The sequence below is a fragment of the Cetorhinus maximus genome, chromosome 3, assembly GCF_964194155.1.
Source record: "Cetorhinus maximus chromosome 3, sCetMax3.hap1.1, whole genome shotgun sequence".
NCBI lineage: Eukaryota > Metazoa > Chordata > Chondrichthyes > Lamniformes > Cetorhinidae > Cetorhinus > Cetorhinus maximus.
Window position 1 is genome coordinate 188,268,214 of NC_135881.1, and position 25,629 is coordinate 188,293,842.

The following is a 25,629-nucleotide window of genomic DNA, read 5'->3' on the forward strand; positions in this document are numbered from 1 at the left end:
TGTAAACTGCGATCCCCTTATTATGGTGTGTTCTATTTCAGGTGGACTAACTTTGATAGAAAGTACCTGAGTAAAGTAATGATAAGGAAATCAGCGCAGATCAGCCAGGATAATATCCTCAGCGTTTTCCACAGGCTGAATCTGAAGGATGCCATCAGCTACGTGCCTGAGGTAATCTCACCATTGGGCCAGTTAGTTACACATGCAAAAAAGGCAGGCCTTGTGCCTGGTAGTTGGTATGTCTGATAATAAGAACATTATCATACTCGTGAAATATGCCAATCCTTTATGAATCATTGGCTGAGCTTCAGCCGGAATATTGCATTCAAATATGGGCATCGCACTTTAGGTGACATGTCAAGGCTTTGGGGTGGGTGCACAGGAGATTTAACAAAATGACACTAGGGATGAGAACCTTCAGCTATATGGGGAGACTAGAGAAGCGGGGATCATTCTCCTTAGACCAGAGAAGATTTAATAGAGGTGTTCAAAATTATGAAGGGTTTTGATAAAGTAAATTAAAATCAAAGTTGTTTCCACTGGCAGAGGGATCAGGAACCTGAGCATACAGATTTAAGATGATTGGCAAAAGAACCAGGGGGGAGATTGTAATGATCTGGTGTGCACGATAGAACAGAATCCTAGAATAGTGAAAGGTGCAAGTAGATTTAATAGCAACTTTCAAAAAGGAAATTGGATGCATACTTGGAAGCAAATGTTTGGAGCCTATGGGAAAAGAACAGAGGAATAAGGCTAATTGGATAGAGGGAGCTGGATACTGCCAAGTCACATGATATGTTGCAGCCGTTTTAAACAGCTTTTAGTGTCCACTTTTAAAAATGTAGCTTTAAAGTTAGTAATATCTTCATGCCTGTACTGGGTATGACACTATAAAGCAAACATCTGAATGCAACATGAAAAGATACGGAAAGAAACAAACCAGCAAAAAAAACTAAACTAAAATAAAACAGATAGAACAAGATGGAGGCAGAGGTCATGATCTAAAGTTGTTGAACTTAATATTGAGTCCAGAAGGCTGTAGAGTGCCAAGACAAAAGATAAGGTGCTGTTCCTTGAGCTTGTCTTGAGCTTCAATGGAAAACTGTAGCAGGCCAAGGATAGAAAGGTCAGAGTGGGAGCAAAGTGGGAACAAGTGACAAGAAGCTCGGTCATGCTTGTGGGCTGAATGGTGGTATTCTACAAAGTGTACACCCAGTCTGCGTTTTGTAGAGGAGACCACATCATGAACAGTGAACACAGCATTTAAATTGAAAGGAGTACAAATAAATCGCTGCTTCACATCTTCTCCTGCCCACCCCTTTCAGCATTCTGAAGAGACTGTTCCCTCTGTGACACCCTGGCCCACTCCTCAGTCACTTCTAAGACCCCCTCCCTTCCCTACAGCACCTTTCCATGCAAGCGTAGGAGCTGCAACACCTGTCTTTTCACCCCCTCCTTTCTCACCATCCAAAGTCCCAAACACTCCTTCCATGTGAAATAGTGATCTACTTGTATTTTTTTCAATTAAATATATTGTATTCGTTGATCATGATGTGGTCTCCTCTACAATGGGGAGACCAAACATAGGGTGGATGACCACTATGCGGATCACCTCCATTCAGCCTGCAAGCATGACCCCAAGTTTCCTGTAGCTTGTCATTTTAATCCTCCACCTTGCTCTCATGCCGATCTTTCTGTTGGCCTGCTATGGTATTCCATAAGCCTAATGGAAGCTCAAGGAACAGCACCTCATCTTTTGTCTTGGTACTTTACAGCCTTCTGGATTTAATATTGAGTTCGATAACTTTAGATCATAACCTCTGCCTCCATCTTGTTCTATGTGCTTTATTTTGCTGGCTTGTTTCTTTCTTTATTCCTTCATGTTGAATTCAGATGGCTGCTATATAGCTATTCATGCCTCAATTGAACTCAATCTTTGCTTCTTTACTATACCCATTACCACTCTTGTTGGCTTTTATATCATGAAATCTTTTGTTAGTTAATCTCTCCTGCCCTTCACCCAATCACAGACCTTCCCTTTTGTCCTTGCTGCCCTCCTACTGGCTAAAAACTCTTACATTTCTATCTTTCTTCAGTTCCGATGAAAGGCCATCGAACTGAAACATTAACTCTGTTTCTCTCCACAGATGCTGCCTGACCTGCTGACTGTTTCCAGCACACTTTTGTTTTTATTTCAGATTTCCAGCTTCTGCAGTATTTTGCTTTCGCAAACCTGATAATTTGCTAGGTGAGGTTGATGGAAGGGGTCATCAACAGTGCTATCAAAAGACACTTGCTTAGCAATAACCTGCTCACTGACGCCCAGTTTGGATTCCGCCAGGGCCACTCAGCTCCTGACCTCATTACAGCCTTGGTTCAAGTATGGACAAAAGAGCTAAATTCTTGAGGTGAGGCAAGAGTGACTGCCCTTGACATCAAGGCAACGTTTGACCTTGGCATCAAGGAGCCCGAGCAAAACTGGAGTCAATGGGAATCAGAGGGAAAACTTTTCGCTAGTTGAAGTCATACCTAGCTCAAATGAAGATGGTTGTGGTTGTTGGAGGTCAGTCATTTTGGTCCCTGGGCATCACTGCAGGACTTCCTCAGGGTAGTGTCCTAGGCCCAACCATCTTCAGCTGCTTCATCAATGACCTTCCTTCCATCATAAGGTCAGAAGTGGGGATGTTTGCTGATGATTGCACAATGTTCAGCATCATCCACAACTCCTCAGATACTGAAGCAGTCCATGTCCAAATGCAGCAACACCTGGACAACATCCAGGCTTGGGCTGACAAGTGGCAAGTAACATTCATGCCACAGAAGTGCCAGGCAATGACCATCTCCAACAAAAGAGAATCTAATTATCTCCCCTTGACATTAAATGGTATTACCATTGCTGAATCCCCCACTATCAACTTCCTGGGGTTACCATTGACCAGAAACTGAACTGGACTAGCCATATAAATAGCCATGTTGTAGCCATGTGGCTACAACAGCAGATCAGAGGCTAGGAATCCTGCAGTAACTCACCTCCTGACTCCCCAAAGCCTGTCCACCATCTGCAAGTCAGGAGTGTGATGGAATACTCTCCAGTTGCCTGGATAATCGGAGCTCCAAAAACACTCAAGAAGCTTGACACCATCCTGAACAAAGCAGCCTGCTTGATTGGCACTCCTTCCACAAACATTCACCCCCTCTGCCACCAATGTACGGTAGCAAAAGTGTGTACCATCTACAAGATGCACTGCAGAAACTCAACAAGGCTCCTTAGACAGCACCTTCCAAACCCACAATAGTAACCATCTAGGAGGACAAGGGCAGCAGGCACATGGGAACACCACCACCTGGAAGTTCTCCTCCAAGCCACTCATCATCCTGACTTGGAAATATATTGCCTTTCCTTCACTGTTGCTGGATCAAAATCCTGGAACTCCCTCCCTAAAAGCTTTGTGGGTTCAAGAAGCCAGCTCACCACCACCTTCTCAAGGACAATTAGGGATGGACAATAAATCCTGGCCTAGCCAGCGAAGCCCACATCCTTTGAATTAATAAAATAAATTAAGACTCCCAATTATGTCCTGCACAAGTGTGATGTCTTTTGTTCACGTAACTAAAAGAAAGTCTAGTCACATTTCGAGGGCAATCCTGCCTCTTCATCATGCTCATGGTGGTCTTGATTGAGCTCTTGTGCTGATCATTTTGTATGACAGTTATGACTTTTTGCCATTTTCTGGTGCAGGGTGAAAGTTCCCATCTTAGCATGAGTTTAGTGAGGCCTCCTTCCAGGTGGATTTCCTCCTGCTTTCTCCTTCTATGCTCCCAATAATCTGGAGTAGCGAACTACACAAGATCATATTCCTGCACCAAACTAGCATTGTTCAAATAAACCTCTATCGTATTTCATTGTAAAATACTAATAAAATGCAATATTAGATGTTTCCAGTTCCCCAGTTCAGTTGATTATACCTTTGATCTACTTTGTCTAATTGCTTTGATTTTTATATCAGATAATGGCTGGAATTTTCCGTGTCCGCTGTTGTTGGGTGTGTTCGATGGCGTGAACGGATAATATGGCAAGAAGGCCAAAAATCAGTTTCAGAATGTTGTGAAAGCAGGTTACGATCGTCTGCACCACCAGCCGATGGTGGGCCGCATTTCCCGCCATCGGACATTGGGGACATCTGCATATCATTATAAGCCCAGCCTGCTGGAATCGCACCTCCCCCACACCCCCACCACCGCCCCCCCCCCCACCCCACCCCCCCACCGCTGGATCGTCCGCCCATCACGCCAACGTGTTTCACATCAGCATGTAAAAGGCATGCGCATGGCAGGCTGCACTTTGAAAGGAGCTTGGAGGTGAGCGCACAGTAACTTTGCAGAGCGCTTGCCCGGGTTGCCTGTTGGGCTTCAAGGTTGAGGCACTTTGGGGGTGGGGGCAAGGGCTGCCCTGCAGTTGAAGTGACTTGGCAGGGGAGGGCAAGGGATGCCCTGCGGTTGAAGATAGCGCACAAGCACGTGCAGGGTGGGGCTGGGAGGTGTGGCCATGGTAAGTGGCCACACATTTGGGAAACTTTGCATAAAGTGACCATTTCTCTGCAGCCATATTGATGGGATTGGAGTCGGACCTCCAACTTATCTGCCTAATCAAGCAACGCAGATGTATCAAAGTGTCATGAAGTGCTCGAGAGCTTTTTGCCCCCCGGGCACAGACTGCAAACTAATGCGTGTTTTAGTGGACTGCAGAACAGTTGGATGACTGGGCACATTGTACAATCTCCTTGCTAACGCTGGCCATGGAGCAGTCACTGGTGGAGGCGCTCACAGACCCTTGCAATGTCACCATCCCGGTTTGGACCAGTCTCCCCCATGGTTCAAGCTAACAGTGCAGCCTTGCAGTGTGAGTTAGGAGAATGCTTGCGCCTGAGCTGAGAGCGCAGCATGCAGTCCTGTGGGCAAAGCTGTCACCAATCGGTCAGGTGTAGTGGGGCGGTGAGGTTGGGATTTCCGCCAGCCATGCAGTGCTCTAATCTCTGGCCATCCAAGTGGTGGCCAGCACTCTCCGGGATGTGTTAAGGAGCTTTCAGACTTAAGCAAGACATGTTCTTAGTACACCCAAGCTAACCCACACATCTCTCTCTTTCATCCTGCAGGAGGAGTACATCAGGATCATGGAGTCTGGTGGTGACCTAGCTGTATGCCTCATGGCGTACAGAGAGAGAAAAGACAATGGAGAAGAGAGTGACTGAGGTGCCTGGCTGTGCAGAGGGAGGAGGGGTGGCTGGGGCTCTCGCACACGCTGCCGAGAAGCCACAGCGAGCCATCGCTGGTTGGCGCCTAGTTAGACCCAAGGTCAAAAGATGCCGCCTTTCATTCCTGCAGATGACCGAGAACCAGTGTTACCGAAGACTGCGCATGTCTAGGGAACTGATCGGTCACATCTGCCACCTGCTGCAGGATTTGGCGCCACGGGGACATGGAGGGCATCCACTGCCAGTGGCCATGAAAGTGACAGCAGCGCTCAGTTTCTACACCAGTGGTTCCTTTCAGGGCTCCACAGGTGACCCCTGTGCAATATCACAAGCCTCCACACATAAATGCATCCATGAGACCATGGATGCCATCTTTGCAAGGGCACACGACTTTGTGCATTTCGCCGGGGACCAGGACAGCCAGGATGCAAGAGCGATTGGATTTGCCCAGATCTCTGGTTTCTCACAGGTGCAGGGTGCCATTGACTGTACTCACATGGCATTCAGATCTCCATAGCAACAAGCAGTCAACTATGTCAACTGCAAGGGATTCCATTCGCTGAATGTGCAGCTGGTGTGCGACCATCACAAACGCATCCTGCCTGGTGTGCGCATAGTTTCCAGAGTGTGTGCAGATTCCTACATTGTCAGTCATCAGATCCCTGATGTCTTCCAGGGTCTACAGAGGCTGCAGGGTTGGCTCCTCAGGGACAAGGTCTACCCACAGAGGACATGGCTGATGACACCCGTGTGGTGGCCTCAGACTGCAGCAGAGCGGAGGTATAATGAGGCTCATGCTTCAACTAGCAACTTGCTGGGGAAGACCATCGGGATGCTGAAAATGAGGTTCTGGTGCCTGGACCAGTCTTGGTAGAGCCCTGCAATATAGTTCGCAGAGGGTGTCACTCATCGTCGTTGTCTGCTGCGCTCTTTACAACCTGGAGCTGCAGGGAGGAGAGGAGGTGGCTGAGGATGAGACAGAAGAGCTGGTGGTCTCCTCTGATGAGGAGTATGCCAAAAGGTTTGAGGGTGAGGAAGCCCTCGAAGGCGATGATGATGATAATGAGGCCCTCTCACTGGCCAGATGAGGCAGGCTTGCTCGGGAGGCCCTCATAGCTGCTAGAATTGTGGAGGATGATGACGACATGCAGTGAGGAGACACCATAGATCCTCACATTGCACCTGTGAACATTTGACTCCAGTCTGGCTAATGGCAATGTACATATCCTCTGTGAGAATGCCCCTGTCATGGAGATGTAGTGGAGGCCCTAATAATCGCTCGATTGCAGGGTGATGATGACGACATGCAGTGAGGATGGTCTGTAGATCTTCACATGGCTTCTGAGAATGCCTGACTGCTGTCTGGCTGAGGGCAGTTCACTTGTGCTCTGTGATCAGGGCCATATCATAGAGACGCAGCCAGGAAGCTTTAGAAGCATTTCATGCTTTGTCTGCCTTTAGCGCCTGAGCCCTTCAGGAGCACAGCATCACTGGTCCCAGATGCTGAAGAGATGGGGGCAGCCCCACCTCAAAGGTGCTGAGAGCACACAGAGAGAATGACAGAACTCTGTGATGCCTGCCCTCAACATTCTGGCAGCAATGATCAGCACCATCGAGGTGCAGGCATCTGTAATGTGTCCTGGGAGTGTGAGGTCAGACCATCACTTTGGTCTGAAGGCTGCATAAGGCACAGGGAAGAGGCCCTGGACTGAGACACCTGCCTTTATCTTGTGCAGAAAGGTTTCACATCTGAGTGACAGCAACACTGCTGTTCAGGATAAGGAGTCACAGGCAGGGAGACAGTGAACAGTACGTACAAGTGATTAACACCCATGCCGAGGCTATGCAACTACATCTTCTTAACCTTCCTAACCTTGCCGCTACATCTTGGTGCTCCCCGGACATCCACAGCAGAAGTGGAGGCTATTGCCTTTGATGAACTTGGTGGGTGCCTTCTGGAGGGTCGAGACCTGGAGGGCCCTGGCCTGCTTTTGGGGTCCTGCTGTGTGGCAGTGGCATCCTCGTCAGCCTGTGGAGCTGGAGTTGCTGAGGTCACAGGAAGAGGGGATTCTCATGGTCCGGACACTCCCTGAGTCACCAGGATGGATGGCCCTGGGGGTACACCTGCTGATCCTCCTCCTTATGGGTATCCAAGGGCCCTTGGCTGACTTCTTGAGGAGAAGGGGTAGCTGGAGTGAGGTCAAGCTCACCTGCACCCCTCTAACACACACACTGCTGGAGGCTGACTATGGAGTCAGCGATGGAGTTGAGCCCATGCAGCAGGAGCACCGTCCTGGACCAAGGTCTCCATGGTGGCTACATCCTACCAGTGTTGACCTTTGTGCATTGGCATGCCGGCGCTATCACCTCAGACTGAATTTGGAAGACTCCTCCATTGTACCTTGCAATCTGAGGAGTGCAGCGGACATCCCTTCCCTATGTTCCCGAGCTTGCCTTTGCAGCTCCAGTAACTGTGACGTGACCAAGTCCAGAGGCTCGTCATCTGACTCGGACTCAGTAAACTTCTGGCCTCCAGAGTGTCGGACACTTGGGAAGTCCCTGCCGCCACCTGCTGTGGATCAGAAAGTGTGATGTGCTCACCAGATTGTGATCTCGAGGCTCCTGTAAAGCTAGGCCCCACCGAGGTGTGTGTGTCTGCGCTGGTGGAGGGTTTGGGTAAGCGCTGTGACAGGACTTCAGGGAGGGTGCTTTCAGATTCCCCTTCAGAGGTTTCTCTGGGGCTTGATTGGAGATACTGGAGAAGTAATTAGTGCATGGCAGTGGCCTGTGAAACAGGACACTTCAGTTACAGCATAGTTGTCTGATAGATGTTGACTACTAGATTCCCACTTGTTAGAGTACTGCTGACCTCACCGTCAGCCCAGGAACAGTCCAGATCTTCACCGGCCAGCTGGACAGCTCTGTTTTCAAAGTCTGTGCGGACCTTGATTTCAGGTATTCCTCCACCAGTCTGCGACCTCTCCCTGTTGTTGTGTGCCAGCTTGTCCTGCATGAAAAGAGATGGAGAGAGTGTAAGCAGGATGCCTGCCAGACCAGATGATAAGTATGCCTGGCACTCGTGGATGGTGACTGATCCCATGGATGGGATGAGAACAATGAAGGTGTGTGTGAGACAGTGAATGATGAAGTCCCTTGAACCAGCAGTGAGTGAGGGCCCTGTGGATGTGCGATGGGTTTGTGAGTGTGAGTTGAGAGTGATGAGAAGAGTGACTTACCCTGGCGAAATGGAGATCATTCATCCTGTTGTTGCACTGGCTGTCCTCTTTTGAAGGGCGTTGGTGCTGACCACTGCTGCCACCGCCTCCCAAGCCTAGTTGGTCATGCCCATCCTGCAGCCAGAGCGGGGGTAGAGGACATCACGGCAGGCCCCCATGTGTCCAGACGGCATTCTGGTGTTGCGCCATTAAACCTGGTGGCTGCAGTCTTTTTGCCTTTCGTGGACACCTTCCCTGCTGTTGTCCTGGGCTGGAAGCACTGAGATGTGTATGTGTGGCTGGACTTTAAATATGGCGCCCGGCGTGATGAAGCGGCGAGATGATGGTGTGACGGACGAATGAGAGTCCACCCGCCATGGAAAAAGTGTGTTTCCCAGGAAGGCAAACTCAATGCTGCGGGTTTGGGATGATACGGCGTGAAAAGCCACATTGCGGTCAGCAGGTAAAACCTCGTTTTACCCACCCGCTACCACACTTAGTGCAAATTTGGGACAATTCACCCCAGTGTTTCTCAGGAGGATTGGTCTATTTGAACAATAAATTTATAAATCATTGTGATTTAGATAAACTGGATAAGCATAGCAATTTTGCTGCTGTCAAATAAAGCAAACTAATGATTGCACCTGAGAAGATCGGAGCAATTAAGTGTAATCTTTGCCACAGGCAGACTGCTTGTCGAGTCTGGGGTTCTTGCAGTAGCTTGATATGTATTGGAACCATTGATCATATTATTAACCAGTGCTGGTCACAGTAGTGATCAAGAATAGAATCATACAACTCAAAGCTTTGGAGTGGGACTTAACCCATGATTTTCTGGGCAGAATCGTCCCAGATTTGACTAAGTGCGGTAGCAGGCAGATTAAACGATGTTTTACCCACCGGCCGCGATGGTAAGTTTTCATGCTGCATCGTCCGAAACACACCGCATTAGTTATGAATTCTGGGAAATGTGCCGTTTCCATGGCGGGTGGGCTCTCATTCGCCCGCCATGCCATCACCTCGCTGCTTCATCATGCCAGGCACCACATTTAATGTACAGCGACGCTCAGTGCTTCCAGCCCAGGACTGCAGGAAAGAAGACATGGCCCCGAAAAACAATAAGACTGGAGGCCTCGAGCGCCATTTGGATGCTGTGGAGACCCGCTGCGATGTCCTGTACTGCCAATCTCATCCATGCAGCCAGGGTATGGCAACCATCTCATCACTCTAAACTCACACTCCAACCCATCACACATTCATTGGCATCTCACTCACTGCCAGCTCAAGGGACATCGCCACCCATTCTCACACACACACCCTCACATGTTCATCTAGCCTCATCTTCTTTGGAGACTGCCTCCGCAGCCCTCACCATCTTGAGGCTACTTGCACAGATCAACATGTTCCCCCACATACACCCTGGGATACCCTCCTTCCCCTGTACAGCTCTACCCCTGAAGCCACTTCCCTTGCCTGAGGCCACTTCTCGCCCTTCTCCAAGCAAGACCTTGCCCTGCAGCTGTTGAAAAGCCACCCACATATGGCTGATCTGGTGGGTAGAGACCTACCTGTGAGCCCCCCTAACAGTGATGCAGTGCTGTCTGTGAAGCCTGGCGCTGATGACTGTGAGTGCTGACCAAAGCAAGGTAGGCAAACAAACCTTCAAGTCCTGAGCGAAGTGCAGCCCGCCAAGTGCACGCCTTATATATATGCTGTTGCGAAACACGTTGGTGTGTTTTCCTGTCCATGTGGGTGGACGATCCAGCAGGGGGGGGAGGGGGGATGAGTCCGGCGGGCAGACCTTATAATGATATGCTGATGTATTACAATGAGGTTCCCGACGTCCGATGGTGGGAAACGCGGCCCGCCATCGGCGGGTGGAGCAGACGATCGCAAATTGGTTTCACGATGTCGTGAAACTGATTTTTGGACTTCTCGCCATATTGTCTGCTCACACCACCGAACTCGCCTGACATGGGTGGGCATGAAAATCCTGGCCTCTGTCTCAGATGAGAGATATATATCTTTGCCATCTGCTTTAATTTACTGGTTATGTGGTGAATTCCCAGTACATAATTCACTCCTCTAAGTACCTACAGCTAAAATTAATTGAACAATCCTTTTACAGTTAATGCCTGACTCTTGTGACTTTTCTGTTTTTTAGGGAGAACGGCAGGGATCCTTGGCTTTTATTCGTTCAATCAATGATGTTAACATTGACTTCACCAGCCCTCGTTACTCTAGCTTAGATTCATCCGTCTCTGGAGTGTTGTAAGTATGAACTATGCCAGAATTTCAGCCTAATGACCAAAATGATTCAACTATTGCGCATGCACAGGGCGAGCATTCTTTATAAAGTGCAGATTTCTCTACACGACTTGAACCACACCCCAGATTGAAAAGTGATCTCTGTGGAAAAACCCAAATGCAAGTTTCAAATTGTTTTAAGAAAGACTTGCGTTTATTAATGTCTTTCATGATCTAGGGACATCTCAAACTGTTTTACAGCCATCGAAGTGCTTTTGAAGTGTAATACTGTAGGAAACACTGCAGCTCATTTGCAGGTTAAAGTCCCACAAACAGCAATGTGATAAAGGGTAGATAATCCATTTTAGTGGCTTTGGTTGAGAGATAAATGTTGGCTGGCTCATTGGGAGAACTCCCCTGCTGTTATTTGAAATGGTGCCATGGAATCTTCTACTTTCACCTGTGAGAATAGGTGAGGCCTTGGTTTAATGTCTCATCCGAAAGGTGACATGTCCAACAATGCAGTGCTCCCTCACACTGTGAACATCAGTCTGGATTATACGCTCAAGTCACTGGAATGGGACTTGAACCCATGACCTTTTACTCAGAGGTGAGATTGCTACCAACGGGGGCCAAGGCTGACATGTTGTGACAAAATATATTTGTTTTCCCAGGCATGAAAATACCAGTGAGGTGTGCCTGGACATGCAAACGATGGAGAATAGAGTGAAGCGCCTAAAGGGTCAAGAGGAAATAGTCACTCACCACATGTTGCAGCAACATCTGTACAAACCCAGGCAACGGGTAAGGAAACTTATGCAGCCATTTGGTTTGTTTGTGTATCTCCCCTCCTGATTTGGGAAGTGTTCCAAATTATAAGTTGTGCTTTTTTTCCAATTCAGTTTAAAACATTTGCACAGATCTGATCAATGCCTAGACACAAGCTGCTATCACCTGACATCTAGTTGGTTTGGTGCTCATACTTTGTTCAAGGTGCTGCTAAACAGGAGGTTAGCAAAGTACTGCCGACCTCTGAGTGAATATTAATCAGTCTATTTACATATATTTGCATTTTGTGTCCAGAATCTGGAATATTCCAGAGAACCAGTGGGGAGGGCATAGCCTCACAAGCCCAAAGATAAAGCTGACTCCTCGGTACAAAGAGGAAAGAAATGGAATTTTATGAGCTAGTTTTGGAATTTTTAACTTTTGAAGTAAAAGTCTTTTTCATTTTGTTATGTAATTAGCGTTTGTCTGTATGTGCCGACTTGTTCCAGGGGACAGTGCTGGTTCACCTCAATGGAATTAAGAAAGCAAATAGACTCCTCCCCAACACTCCCTATGACAAAACACAGGGAAGAATATGATGGCCTGGAAAAGGATAGGAACCCGGGCCTGAATTTTTCAGGCAGCGGGCCGGCTTGGCGGGAGCGGGTGGAAGGCGGTCACAGAGCTGATCGCCGCCCGCAATCGGTTCCGCACCGCCATTTTACGCGCCACAACATGTCAGACACGAGCCGTAGCATGAGCGCGAAAGAGCGCCTCAACCTCCCTGAGGCATGGAGCTATTGCAATTAATGAATAAATGGCTTAAAATTTTATTTAAACATGTCCCCTCATGTGACAGTGTCACATGAGATGGGACATGTTCTTATATTTAGGAAAATTTTTAAATTTAATTAATATAAGCTTTAGGAAACCTCATCCCGCTCGTGGCCTAAGGGGGCAGGATGGTCTTGCTATTCGATGTGATGTCCATCATTCTATGTTTTTGGAATGGTTTGGTGAAGCCTGAGCAGAAATCACACTTGTCGGCTCCTTTGTTCTCTCCCTCTGGTTGTCCCCCCACCCCCTCATCACACTTGCAGTTGCCAACTCTCTCGCTGCTGGAAAGTTGGCCCCAGCAGCATTCCCACACTCTGTCAATGAGTGTGTACCTAGACAGTGAGGATTGCCTGAGAATGAGGGGGATGAGACAGGCCCCAGGCAACATTCATTGTCCACCAGTGTTAGTGGCTGAACTCCTGCCCCAAGCAGTATGCCTGGTTCATCGCGGACCATGACTTGAACCTAGAATTCCAGTTCTACATGCCAAAATAGTATAATCTATCTGTTATTTGAAATTTGCATTTGTTCATGGATGTACCGCCTGTCCACTTGATCATCCTGGACAATTCCATTCTTTCAGAATAACATTAGTATCAGTACTAGGTCATTCAGCCTTTTAAACTTGTTCTACCATTCAATTCCATTTACCCACCTTTGCTCTGTGTCCCTCGATACCCTTTCCTAATCAATAAAATAAGAGAGGAGGTGAATGAGCTGCCAAGGGTGAAACCTTTTGCTGCACTCTATAATTTTTAATTCATTTTGGGGATGCCAGCATTGATTGCCTAATTGCCCTTGAAAAGATGGTGGTGAGGCCCCTACTTGAACCGCTGCAGTCCATTTGGTGAAGATACACACACAGTCCTGTTAGGAAAGCTGCTCTAGGATTTTGACCCAACGACATTGAAGGAATGATGATATATTTATAAGTCAGGATGGTGTGTGACTTGGTGGGGAACTTGGAGTTGATGTTCCCATGCACCTGCTGTCCTTGTTCTTCTCAGTGGTAGAGGTCGCAGGTTTGGAAGGTGCTGTCAAAGAAGCCTTGCGAATTGTTGTAGTGAATAACATGGATGGCACACACTGCTGCTACTGTGCACTGGTATTGGAGGGAGTGAATGTTCAAGGTGACGGATGGAGTGCCAATCAAGCAAGCTGATTTGTTCTGGATGGTGTCGAGCTTCTTGAATATTGTTAGAGCTGCACTCATCCAATCAAGTAAAGAGCATTCCATCACACTCTTCACTTGTGTCTTGTAGATGGTGGACAAGCTTTGGGGAACAGGAGATGAGTTACTTTCTGCAGAATTGTCAGACTCTGACCTGCTCTTTTAGCTACAGTATTTATAGCCCAGTTGAGCTTCTGGTCAATGGTCGTCTGCAGGATGTTGATGGTGGGGGTAGCGATGGCAATGCCATTGAACATTAAGGGTGATGGTTAGATTCTTTCTTGTTGGAGATGGTTACTGCTTGGCATTAGTGAGGCATAAATGTTACCTGCCACTTAACAACCCAAGCCTGAATGTTGTCCAAGTCTTGCTGCATGCAGACTGCTTCAGTATCTCAGGAGTTATAAATTATACTAAACACTGTGCAACCATTAATAAACACCCCTACTTCCCCTTATGTTGGAGGGAAGGTCATTGGTGAACTAGCTGAAGATGGTTGGGCTTAGGATACTACCCTGAAACGATTGGCCTCCAACAACCACAACTATCTTCCCTTGTGCTGGGTATGACACCAACCAGTGGAGAGTTCTCCCCCTGATTCTATTTTGCTAACACTCTTTGATGCCACACTTGGTCAAAGGTTACCTTGATGCCAAGGGCAGTCACTCTCACCTCATGAGTTCAGGTCTTCTGCCCATGTCTGGACCAAGGCTGTAATGAGGTCAGGAGCTGAGAGACTTAGTGAAACACAAACTGAGAATTGGTAAGCCGGTTGTGGCTGAGTAAGTGCCGGTTGTGGCTGAGTAAGTGCCGGTTGTGGCTGAGTAAGGGCCGGTTGTGGCTGAGTAAGGGCCGGTTGTGGCTGAGTAAGTGCCGGTTGTGGCTGAGTAAGGGCCGGTTGTGGCTGAGTAAGGGCCGGTTGTGGCTGAGTCAGGGCCGGTTGTGGCTGAGTAAGGGCCGGTTGTGGCTGAGTAAGTGCCGGTTGTGGCTGAGTAAGTGCCGGTTGTGGCTGAGTAAGTGCCGGTTGTGGCTGAGTAAGGGCCGGTTGTGGCTGAGTAAGTGCCGGTTGTGGCTGAGTAAGTGCCGGTTGTGGCTGAGTAAGGGCCGGTTGTGGCTGAGTAAGGGCCGGTTGTGGCTGAGTAAGGGCCGGTTGTGGCTGAGTAAGTGCCGGTTGTGGCTGAGTAAGGTCCGGTTGTGGCTGAGTAAGTGCCGGTTGTGGCTGAATAAGTGCCGGTTGTGGCTGATTAAGTGCCGGTTGTTAACACTGTTGACGACACCTTCCATTGCTTTGCTGATGATTGAGAGTAGCCTGATGGAATGGTAGTTGTGCAGATTGGATCTGTCCTTTTCTTTTTGGACAGGACATACCTGGGCAACTTTCCACACTGTCAGTTAAGTACTAGTTTTGTAGCTGTATTGGAACAACTTGGCTAAGGATGGCTTCAGTATTACAGCTGAGATGTTCTCAGGGCCCCACAGCTTTTGCAGTATCCAGTGCCTTCAGCTGTTTTTTTGTTATCACATCAAGTAAATCAAACTGCTGAAGACTGGAATCTGGGGTGCTGTGGACTCTAGTTGTCAAGATGAATCATCTACTCGGCACTTCTGGCTGAAGATGGTTGCAAGTGTTTCAGCTTTGTCTTTTGCACTGATGTGCCATGTTCCCCATCATTGAGAATGGGGTTGCTTGTGGAGCTTCCTCCTCTGGTTCATTGTTTAATTGTCCATTCATGATTGAATATGACAGGACTGCAGATCTTCAATCTGATCGACTGGTTATGGGACCACTTAGCTCTGTCTATTGCATGCTGCTTCCGCTTTTTAGCATGTATGTAGTCCTGTGTTGTAGTTTCACCAGGTTGGGTATTTTAGGTATGCCTGGTGCTGCTCCTGTTATGCTATCCTACATTCCTCATTGAACCAGTGTTGATCCCCTGGCTTGATGACAATAGCAGATCATGGGATATGTTGGGCCATGAGGTTACAGATTGTGGTTGAATATACTTCTGCTGCTGCTGATGGCCCTCAGCATCTCATGGATGCCCAGATCTGAGCTGCTGGGTCTGTGCTGAACCTCTTCCATTTAGCATAGTGATAGTGCCACAAAAATGGAATGTGCCCTCAGGGTAAAGCACCTTTAACTTCACCTCCACAAGGACTGTGTGTTCATCACTCTTACCAATACTGTCATGAACAGTTAGACAAGTAGATTGGTGAGGACGAGGCCTAGTCGATTTTCACCCACTTGTCAGTTCTCTCAACACCTGCTGCAAGCCCAGTCTGGCAGATGTGTCCTCAAGACTTGGGACACTCGGTCAGTGGTGGTGCTACCAAGCCTCTCTTGATGATGGACATTGAAGTTCCCTATCCAGAGAACTTTCTGTGCTCTTGCTGTAGTATAAGGGGTTAACATATGAGATGTGCTAATGTATGATGTAGATGATGATGTGCCACTGACATTAGTCAGTCATATGTTAGACTCTCAAGAGAGAGAGGTTGGAATAATGCCTACTCTATAACATGTAGTACTAATTAAAAAGTGTTTAGCTGATAGCAGACTATGTCTACAGCCTGTCTAAGAACCCAATCCCATGCCGAGAGCCCAAGACAGAAGGACCCATTCTCAGAACACTTGCAACCATCGGTGCATCAGTGCTTCTTCCAACTGATGTTCAACATGGAGGAGTACTGATTCACAGCTGAGGGAAAGTGGTAGGTAGCATTCAGCAGGAGCTCACTTTGTCTATGTTTGACATGATGTCAGATGACGTCATGGGGTCCAGGGTCAATGTTGATAAATCCCAGGACACTCCCTCCTGACTGTATACCACTATGCTGCCACCTCTGATGGGACTGGACATACGTAGGAGTGATGATGGAGGAGTCTGGGCATTGGGCGAATATTCGATGAGTATGACTATGTCAGCCTGTTGCTTGGCTAGTCTGTGTGACAGCTCTCCCACTGCCCAGATGTTGGTGAGAAGGACTTTACAAAGTTGGTTGTGCAAGTTGTGCCTTTCTAATGCCTAGAATGATGCCAGTTTTATTCTTATTTGGATTTTCAGAAAGATTTTGTTGGGATCGGGGATAATATATTGGCATGGATTGAGAATTAGTTAGCAGACAGGAAACAGAGAGTAGGAATAAATGGGTCTTTTTCGGAGTGGCAGGCTGTGACTAGTGGGGATCAGTGTTTGGGCCCCAGCTATTCACAATATATATCAATGACTTGGATGAGGGAACCAAATGCAATATTTCCAAGTTTGCTGATGACATGAAACTTGGTGGGAATGTGAGCAGTGAGGTGGGTGTTAAGAGGCTTCAAGGTGATTTAGACAGGTTGAGTGAGTGCGAAAATACATGGCAGATGCAGTATTCCGTGGATAAGTGTAAAGTTATCCACGTCGGCAAGAAAAACAGAATGGCTCAATATTATTTAAATGGTGATGTGTTGGGAAATGTTGATGTATAAAGGGACCTGGGTGTCCTTGTACACCAATCACTGAAAGTAAGCATGCAGGCGCAGCAAGCAGTTAAGAAGGCAAATGGTACATTGGCCTTCATTGCGAGAGAACTTGAGTACAGGAACAAGGAAGTCTTACTACATCTGGACAGGGCCTTGGTGAGATCACACCTGGAATACTGTGTGCTGTTTTGGTCTCCTTACCTAGGAAAGGATATTATTGACATAGAGGGAGTGCAGCGAAGGTTCACCAGGCTGATTTCTGAGATGGAAGGATTGTTGAATGAGGAGAGATTGGGCTAACTAGGCCTGTATTCACTGGTGTTTAGAAGAATAAGACGGGGGTTTCATTGAAATGTATAAAATTCTGAGAGGGCTGGACAGACTGGATGCAGGGATAATGGGTGGGATTTTCTGTACCCTCCCGCCGCCATGATCTTTTGGTGCCGCTGCAAGTCAATGGACTTCTGGCTGGGGCACGGCCTCGCCCGTGGCGGGTCCCACCCGTGACGGGGCCGGAAAATCCCAGCCAATGTTTCCTCTGGCTGGGGGGTCTTGACCAAGGAGTCATAGTTTCAGGATATGGGGCAGGTCTTTTAGGACTGAGATGAGGAGAAACGTCTTCACTCAGAGGGTGGTGAACCTGTGGAATTTTCTACCACAGAAGGCTGTGAACGCCAAGTCACTGAATATATTTAAGAAGAAGACAGATGAAAGCATCAAGGGGTATGGGGATAGAGTGGGAGTGTGGTGCTGAGATAGAGGATCAGCCATGATCATATTGAATGGCGGAGAAGGCTTGAAGGGCCGAATGACCTACACCTGCTCCTATTTTCTACTTTTCTATGTTTTATAGTTAAGAGTCAAGAGTCAACCATATTGCTTTGAGTCACACATAGGCCAGGCTGCATAGGGGAGGCAGATTTTTTCCCCTAAAGGGCATTAGTGAATAAGATGGGTTTTTATGATAATTCGGTTTTGTGTGATCATTACTAATGAGACTAGTATTTCATTCCAGATTTATTAATTAATTGAATTTAAATTATTCAAGATTCCCCAGCTGCCTTGATGGGAGTTGAACTCATGCCTCTGGAGCATTAGTCCTGGTCTCTGAATTACTCGTCCAGTAACTAGTCCCCTCACTATATTCACTGACCCAGTGGTTTCTTTTTAAAGTACAAGCTCAATTACAGCCGCCATAAGCTGGTAAGCAATGAAGACGAGAAACAAGATAAAGAGATTTTCCAACAGACCATGAAAAAGAGACTGGAAAATTTAAAAGCTGCCAAGCTCGGAGCCAATCACAATGCCACATCTAGGAACGTGAAGAAAGATAAAGCAGCTAAAAAGGTAAACTGAAGTAATGGCAGCATTGTTTTAAAAATTAAGAATGAGGCTCTCTTTTTACATGGCTGTTTTACTCTTTGCAAATTATACTTTAAAGTTGGACCACTTTCTTAAAATATGAAGGGTGAGAGGGACTGCTGGTCATTTTTGTAGAGCTGCTATGATCTGGAACGTGCAGCCTGAATGGGTGATGAAAGCAGATTCAAAAGTATTTTTCAAAAGGGAATTGGATAGATGTTTGAAAGGAAAGAAAATTGCAGGGCTATGAGGAAAGAGCAAGGGAGTGGGACGAATTGGATAGCTCTTTCAAAGAGCTAGCACAGACACGATGGGCCAATCGGCCTCCTTTTGCACTGTAAGATGCTACCGTTCTATGGATTGCATATCAGATAACTCGATATTTGTGAACATCTCTCATCTGGTATGTGTTTGACTGACCATTTGACTTAGCGCACTATCTAATTAAATTCCTGCTACTTAAGCCCCAGCGTTTGCAGAGAGGTCAGGTGGGTACCTAGAAGGGTAGGAATTCATTGAGGCTGTGGAGATGCTGCTGGATTTAATGGCAGGACCTCATTACAATGTTTTTTTTTCCCCCTGTTTCCTGCTCATCAGCTAATCACATTCACAGGTAGGATAGCTAGTGAGCCAAAAAAAAACAGCAGCAGGAGACCATAGCTGGCAACCCTTGGGATGTTCCCCAGCAATCAGAAGGGCAGGGGATGGCCAGAGATTAGGGCTTAGGTCTGGTTGTGAGGAGTGGGTGGGGCAAGGTGGGAAGGGTAGAGGGAGACCATCAGTGAGGAGAGAAGGTCGTGACTCATGCTTTGAGTGGGGGCTGTTTTGGTGGAGCGGAGGTCTGTGAGCGTGACAGGTGGGAGTGGGAAGCCAATCACCAGAAAGCAGGCTGAAGGGTTCCTTGAGGATCCATAGGAAACACTCCTGGTTCAGAAGACGTGTTGTAAAAGGCGCTTATTTACTTGAGTCGGCGGATCTTATCACCCTTTTGCTGCCAGGCTTCCTGGGCCCTGGGAGACCAGTGAGGCAACTGTTAAACTTAATTTAGTCCATCAGTTGCACAGTGAACCTGGTTCAAGTACAGTATGTTAATGAAGTATCCCACCTTATCCCCTCACACACTCAACGAAAGCTGGCACCATGTAGATGGTGGTGAGTTGGGGCATGTTACCTGTTTTTGCATTTTTAGCTACATCCACACCCTTCCCAGAACATCTGCCCCCATGACCCTCTCTGGGTGTTCAATATCAAGGCCTTTGAAAAAGAGGCCATTGTGTTTCCATTCCAACACAGTACCAAAATGGCTCTCACCCAAGTCACAAATTATAATATATGTGACTGTGAACATGGTAAGCTATTCCCCTTCATCCCTCTCAGCCTGTCTGCAGCCTTTGAGGCAGTTGACACACCATCCTCCTCCAATGGCTCTCCACTATTGCCCAGCTGGGTAGGTTGCACTTGCCTGGTTCCATTCTTAATCATAGTCAGAGAATCATCTGCAATGGCTTCTTCCCACTCCCACACCGTTACCTCTGCTGTCCCCCAAAAATCTATCCTTGGACCCTCTACTTCTCATTTATATGATGCACTGTGGCAACATCTTCTGAAAATACAGCATCAAGTTCCACATGTAGGCTGACAACTCCCAGCTCTACCTTACCACCATCTTTCCCTACCCCTCCACTGTGTCTGAACTGTTTATCTGACATGCCCTTTCCTCCAATTAATAAATGGGAAAACCTAAGCTACTGTTGTCAGCGTTGGTCACATTTTCCACTCTTTAGGCGCTGACTCCAACCCTCACTCTGGCAACAGTTTAAGCCTGGACCAGACTTGGTGTCGTTTTTGATCTCAAGATGAGCTCCTGATGACAGATCTGCATCATCATTAAGACTGCCTACTTCCACCTCCTTAACATTGCCCAACTTCAGCTCTGCCTCACTTCATCTGTTGTTGAAACCCTCCATGCCTTTGTTACTTCAATACCTGTCTATTCTCACACTTTTGGCAGGCCTCCCATCTTCCGTGCCCAAAAACTTAAACTCATCTAAAACTCTGCTCCCCATATCCCAACTTGCACCATGCTCCATTCACCCATCGCCCCATGTGCTCAGTGACCTCCATTGGCTCCTGGTTGAGCAATTCCTCATTTTAAAATTCTTACCTTTATTTTCAAATCCTTCTATGTGCCTTAGCTCTCCCTTCTTCTATTCCAAGATCTCTGTGCTTTTCCAATTTTGGTCTCTTGATCATCCCTGATTTTAATCATTTCACCATTGGCAGCTATGCCTTTAGTTGCCTTGGTCCTAAGCTCTGGAATTCCCTCCCTACATCTCTCTGCCTCTCAACCTCTCATTCCTTCTATGAGATGCTCCTTGCAGCCCACTTTCTTCTGACCAAACTTGCCGTTTATCAGCCCCAATATTTTCTTGTGGCTTGGCGTCAACCTGTGAAGAACCTTGGAACATCTTACCATGTGTCACCTCCTTCTGCTTCCTCTGTTCTCCTTCCTATTCGTTGATATTTCTGGTATTACTGGAATGGCTCCCAGCTGAGAATGGAGCTCAGAAATGTTGCTTTCCAAAGAAGGCACTTCCCTCCACAATGATCCACAAATGCTTGTGTTTTACATTGGGAGGCGATCAAGGCCATCAATCATTTTGTTTGCATTTAAGTGATGAATTTGGTTATGATTTGAGTTGCTTTTGCAAATGAGTGATAATAACATTCTATTACGAAACTAATGCCCTTTTAACTCCTGTAACCTTGGCGGCACATTTGATCCTGAGATGAGCTTCTGAACACATTTTCGCACCATCACTAAGACCGCCCATTTCCACCTCTGAAGCCTCACTCGACACTGCCCCTGTCTCAGCTCATCTGCTGCTGAAACCCTCACCCATGCCTTCATTACCTCTGCATTTGATGATTCCAATGCACTCCTGGCTAGCTCCCAACATTCTACCTTTCGTAAACTTGAGGCCATTCAAAACTCTACGACCCGTGCCTTCACTTGCGGCAAATCCTGTTCCCCTATCACTCCCTAACCTACAGTGACTCTGTGTCAAGTAATGTCTTGATTTTAAAATTCTCATCCTTGTTTTCAAATTCCTCTATGGCCTTTCCCCTTTTTGTCTCTGTAATCTCCTCTAACCCCACAACCCTCCAAGATATCTGTGCTCTAATTCTGACCTCCTTGAGCATTCTCAATCATAATCACTACGCCATTGGTGGCCATACCTTCAGTTGCCTCGGATCTCTGGAATTCCTTGCCTACGCCTCCCTGCCTTTCCACCTTACTTTCTTCTTTTAAGACACTCCTTAGGACCTGCCTTTTTGGTCACCTGACCGAATATCTCCTTATGCATCTCAGTGTCATACTTTGTTTTATAATGCTCCTGTAAAGTGCCTTGGGATGTTTCATTATATTAAAGCTGCTATATAGATATAAATTGTTATTGCTGTTATAGCTGCCCTGGTTTTATTACAGAAACACAGTGATGCAGTGCCAAATCGAAGGCTCCCGACAAACCCTCTTCCTTTCCACGTGGATAAAGGTACTTCTTCGCATGCATTTAATTCCTTGCTAACATTAACCTTTTACTGGCCTCCTTCCCAAGCTCTCTGATGCTGAGTCCGTGGATTGCCTGGTCTCCTTCAAAACCTTGACCAAGTGGCTACTCATGAGTGAGCTTGGATATTGGAGTGAACCTGATATTAACCCATTCAAAATCCACTCACCTGTGCAGAATTAAAATTGGGCCCTGTGAATATTGGGAATGTGTTTGTCCTTGGGAATACTGGTTCCAAATATTGACACTTCAACTTTACCGGACATGAGGATTGCTGAAAGCAATCAGAAGAAGGAATCCTGGTCTTTTCTCTCCCCTGCTGCCCTTCCCACTTCTTAGGGTGCTGAGGCTCATTGCAACATCCCTACTGCTGGCCTAGCTGAGATCAATCATCATTGACAAGGCATCAAAGCTGAGATATCTCTGGCCTCTCTGGTTCTGCTGCTCACAATTTAAAATCTACTATGTTTGTAATTCAAAGACGAGTTAGAGCTATTCAATTTTATTTCTGACAAACTTGACAGGAGATCCTGCAGTGTAACATAAAAGTGAGAGTCCTTCTCTTACAAAGGTATCTTTTCCCCATTCTCCTCACGGAATATCCCAAGTCCCTTTGCAGAGCACTAGGAACAATTGCAGCGACTCTAGAAGATGAACATAAGTAGCAGAAGGATGACTAACTTCCCTTTCTTTTATACTTTTAATCCTTAGCCCTTCCTCTGAAGAATAGTAATCCCCCTCCTGCCAGCATTGTGTGACTAAATTGGATAGCACCTGCAAACAGATGTGGGGATCACTATACACGATTAACCTGCAGCCATTGGTTGCAATGCAGGTAACATGACAACTTCATGTTGCCTGTTCATTTGACTGACCTCAGTATCCAGTTGGTGCTGACCAAACTCTTGATTGGCTTCATTCGCCAGTGGGGGCCAATATTGCGGGTAGTTAGTAATGTTTATAGCTAGCCTGGACGTGCTCAAAGGATGCATTGTGGCTGGAACAGGCACTGGCAGTCGTGGTTGAAGAGAATCTGATCTTGGGAAGAGTTAGGAATGGCAAACCAGGGGGGAGAGTTCCAAGGTTTTAGATGTTGCATTGGATGCCTTGGTGGAAAAGCGATGTCCTACATCTGCAGGGCGGTGAATGCCCTCCAGACACACTGTCAAAAGGCCATGGGAGCAGATGGCCGTGGAAGTCAACGCCACAAGTCAAGCCCTGAGGACCTTGATGCAGTGCTCCAAGAAGTTCAATTACCTCGCATGAACAATTAAGGTCAGTGAATGCATCTTCAAATGCCATATCTTACCAACTGCAGCATTTGCCTCAGAGTCTGCACAATTTACCGTCACCGCCATCACTTTCACAGACACACACACGCATGTATGTATGCACACACACCTCATAGTTTGCACACAATGCCTGCTATTCAACCACGACAGGCACAGCAACCAAACACAATTCACAGCGCTCACTGAGAAACTTCCCTTTATCTTGCAGGACAAAGTTTCACCAAACCAGAGGCCGCAGGAACTAACCAGAGGGGCACATTTTGTGCCTGCATGTCCAAACCCTCATGGAAGAGACGGTACTGGCCATTACTGGGATGCCCATAGCTGACGCCATGGTCAGTGACAGGGCTGAGACATTGAAGATAATGGTATCCTCAAACCTAATCCACCTGCTCAAATCCCCCTTGCCCCTCATCCCACAATTTCTTCAGGTTTACAAGCTACAGGTGGTGGGTGTAAGCATGCACCTCTCACTTTCCCCTTCCCTTGTACCAGAATCCCACCCTTGTGCCTGTTTCCTCTTAGATGCCCAGGACGTACTGCATGGCCAGCCAGTGCAGGGTTAGCAAGGAAAGAGTAATGATGAAGACATAGCAACATCACATGATTTCAAATAAAAGCAGAAAATGCTGGAAATACTCAGCAGGCCTGGCAGAATTTGTGGAGAGAGAAACAGAGTTAATGGGCAAGGTTTTATCGGCCCCTGGCTGATGGGCTAGGAGGCACAGGACTGGTAAAATGCCAAGCAGCTGCAGCGGAAGGACCACCTGATGCTTTCCTGTCATTGGGCCATTTTACCAGTGGTAGAAAGGGCAGCGGCTTAGTCATCTGCTGACTGGCAACAACCGACCAGTTAAGCTAACTAAAAGGCCCAGTTGAGGACCGTTTTCATGGGCTACTGACACTTTGTCGATAGTGCAGTGACCCTCCGCTGCACTGGGGGGGCCATCAGCTGCATGGATGTGGTCTCCCTGTGGCTCCCTGGGGTGGGGAGGTGGGGGCAATCACACCTGGAGGCTCCATGGCCCAATGAGGAGTCCCCAGTTACATAGGCTGTCCCCGCGGCCCCAGCGCCACTGATGGGAGGGATTTCCCCTCCAATCACCAGGGCCTTCCTGCCCGGCCCGTTGTACAGGAGCAAATTTTATTACCTCAAAATTGAGGGGCCATCTTGTTCTCCGCTCAGCCTCAGCCGCGGACAGCTCTCATAGTGAAGCTGCTGAGGCTGTAGAACTGCCAGTCCTGTGATTGGGCCAGCAGCGTGGAGAGCCAGTGAACCGTCTTTAATTGGACGCTGGACCCGATGACAGCCTCCTAATTGGCCACCGCCGGGAAGATTGCTGCTGTCGGGACTCACTCTGCGCTGGGAAAATCCCAGCCAACGTTTCAGGTCTGACGAAAGATCATTGACCCTGAAATGTTAACCCTGTTCCTCTCTCCTCCGATATTGCCGGACCTGCTGAGTGTTTCCTGGATGTTCTGTTTTCATTTCAGACTTCCAGTATTTTGCTATAGTGTCAGTTCCTTTCACATTCACAGGCACCGGCTCAGGTGCTGACACTGCGCATATCTTAGAGGATAGGTTAGAGGGAGGATCTGCAAGTGGTGACACACTGGGCACAAATGGGTTGTAGCCAGGGCAGGGAGGCAAGAAAAGCGCAGCTTGTGGAGGGGGACATCACATACGGGTTGCGCTGCTGAGGGCTCACATGAAGACTTCCACGGGGGTAGCACAAGAATGCTGATAGGTGTGCCCAACAAAATGTTTGGAGCATTGGGAAACTTGCCAGAAATTCTGCCGTCAATCTCAATCAGCATGGAGGGTCACAGCACCAACTTGGCAGAGGGCTTCGTGCAAAGCTCAGAGACCATCCTTTCCAGCAGATGTTTGAGCGCTTCAATGGAAGCTCAGAATGCTGTCATGCAAGCTCAGCTTGCTGCCATCATGAATTGTGGATTACAATGTGCAAAGGAGCTTGCAGAGTGTCACAGCAGTCTAGCAATTTGTCCTCTAATAGATTACTAGAATTGCAGAGGTGCCACCCTAGGGGCTTCGCAGTGACCCCATGGAACAGGAACTTGCTGTCCTCTCTCGGGAAGATGGTATTCATCCTGCCACTTCAGCCGCCAGTGCCTTCGCTGTTGCCTGTCAGCCAACCAGCCCCCACTCCTGCCACCCCTGCCGAGATGGTACAGCCTGAAGCCGAGCCTTTTAGGCCCAGTGTTGCTCAAGATTATCCTGCAAGGACCATCTGCAGTCTCCTCCACTGAGTGTTAGCAGCCTTCCACTAGCCATGCTGCAGCTCCTACTGTTTAGGAAGACTAGGACAGGCAACAGTGCATGGAAGACAGGCATTAAGGAAATGCACAAGGATGATTAATTGACTTTTGTTTGCAATGTGGCATGATTTTGTTTTAGAATATTCATTTTATGGTAGCTTTTATTT

At 47.6% G+C, this 25,629-nt stretch overlaps 1 protein-coding gene across 1 annotated transcript in view; it reads left to right on the forward strand.

The window, feature by feature from the left end:
• The window catches only part of LOC144674427 (sodium/hydrogen exchanger 3-like), a 159,520-nt gene that overhangs the window by 120,412 nt on the left and 13,479 nt on the right, over window positions 1–25,629 (forward strand). The window contains exons 10-14 of the mRNA XM_078535794.1: window positions 42–171; window positions 10,632–10,738; window positions 11,389–11,518; window positions 18,130–18,303; window positions 21,809–21,875. Of these exons, the coding sequence (XP_078391920.1) occupies window positions 42–171; window positions 10,632–10,738; window positions 11,389–11,518; window positions 18,130–18,303; window positions 21,809–21,875 (608 nt within the window). The remainder of the gene's footprint in view (window positions 1–41; window positions 172–10,631; window positions 10,739–11,388; window positions 11,519–18,129; window positions 18,304–21,808; window positions 21,876–25,629) is intronic.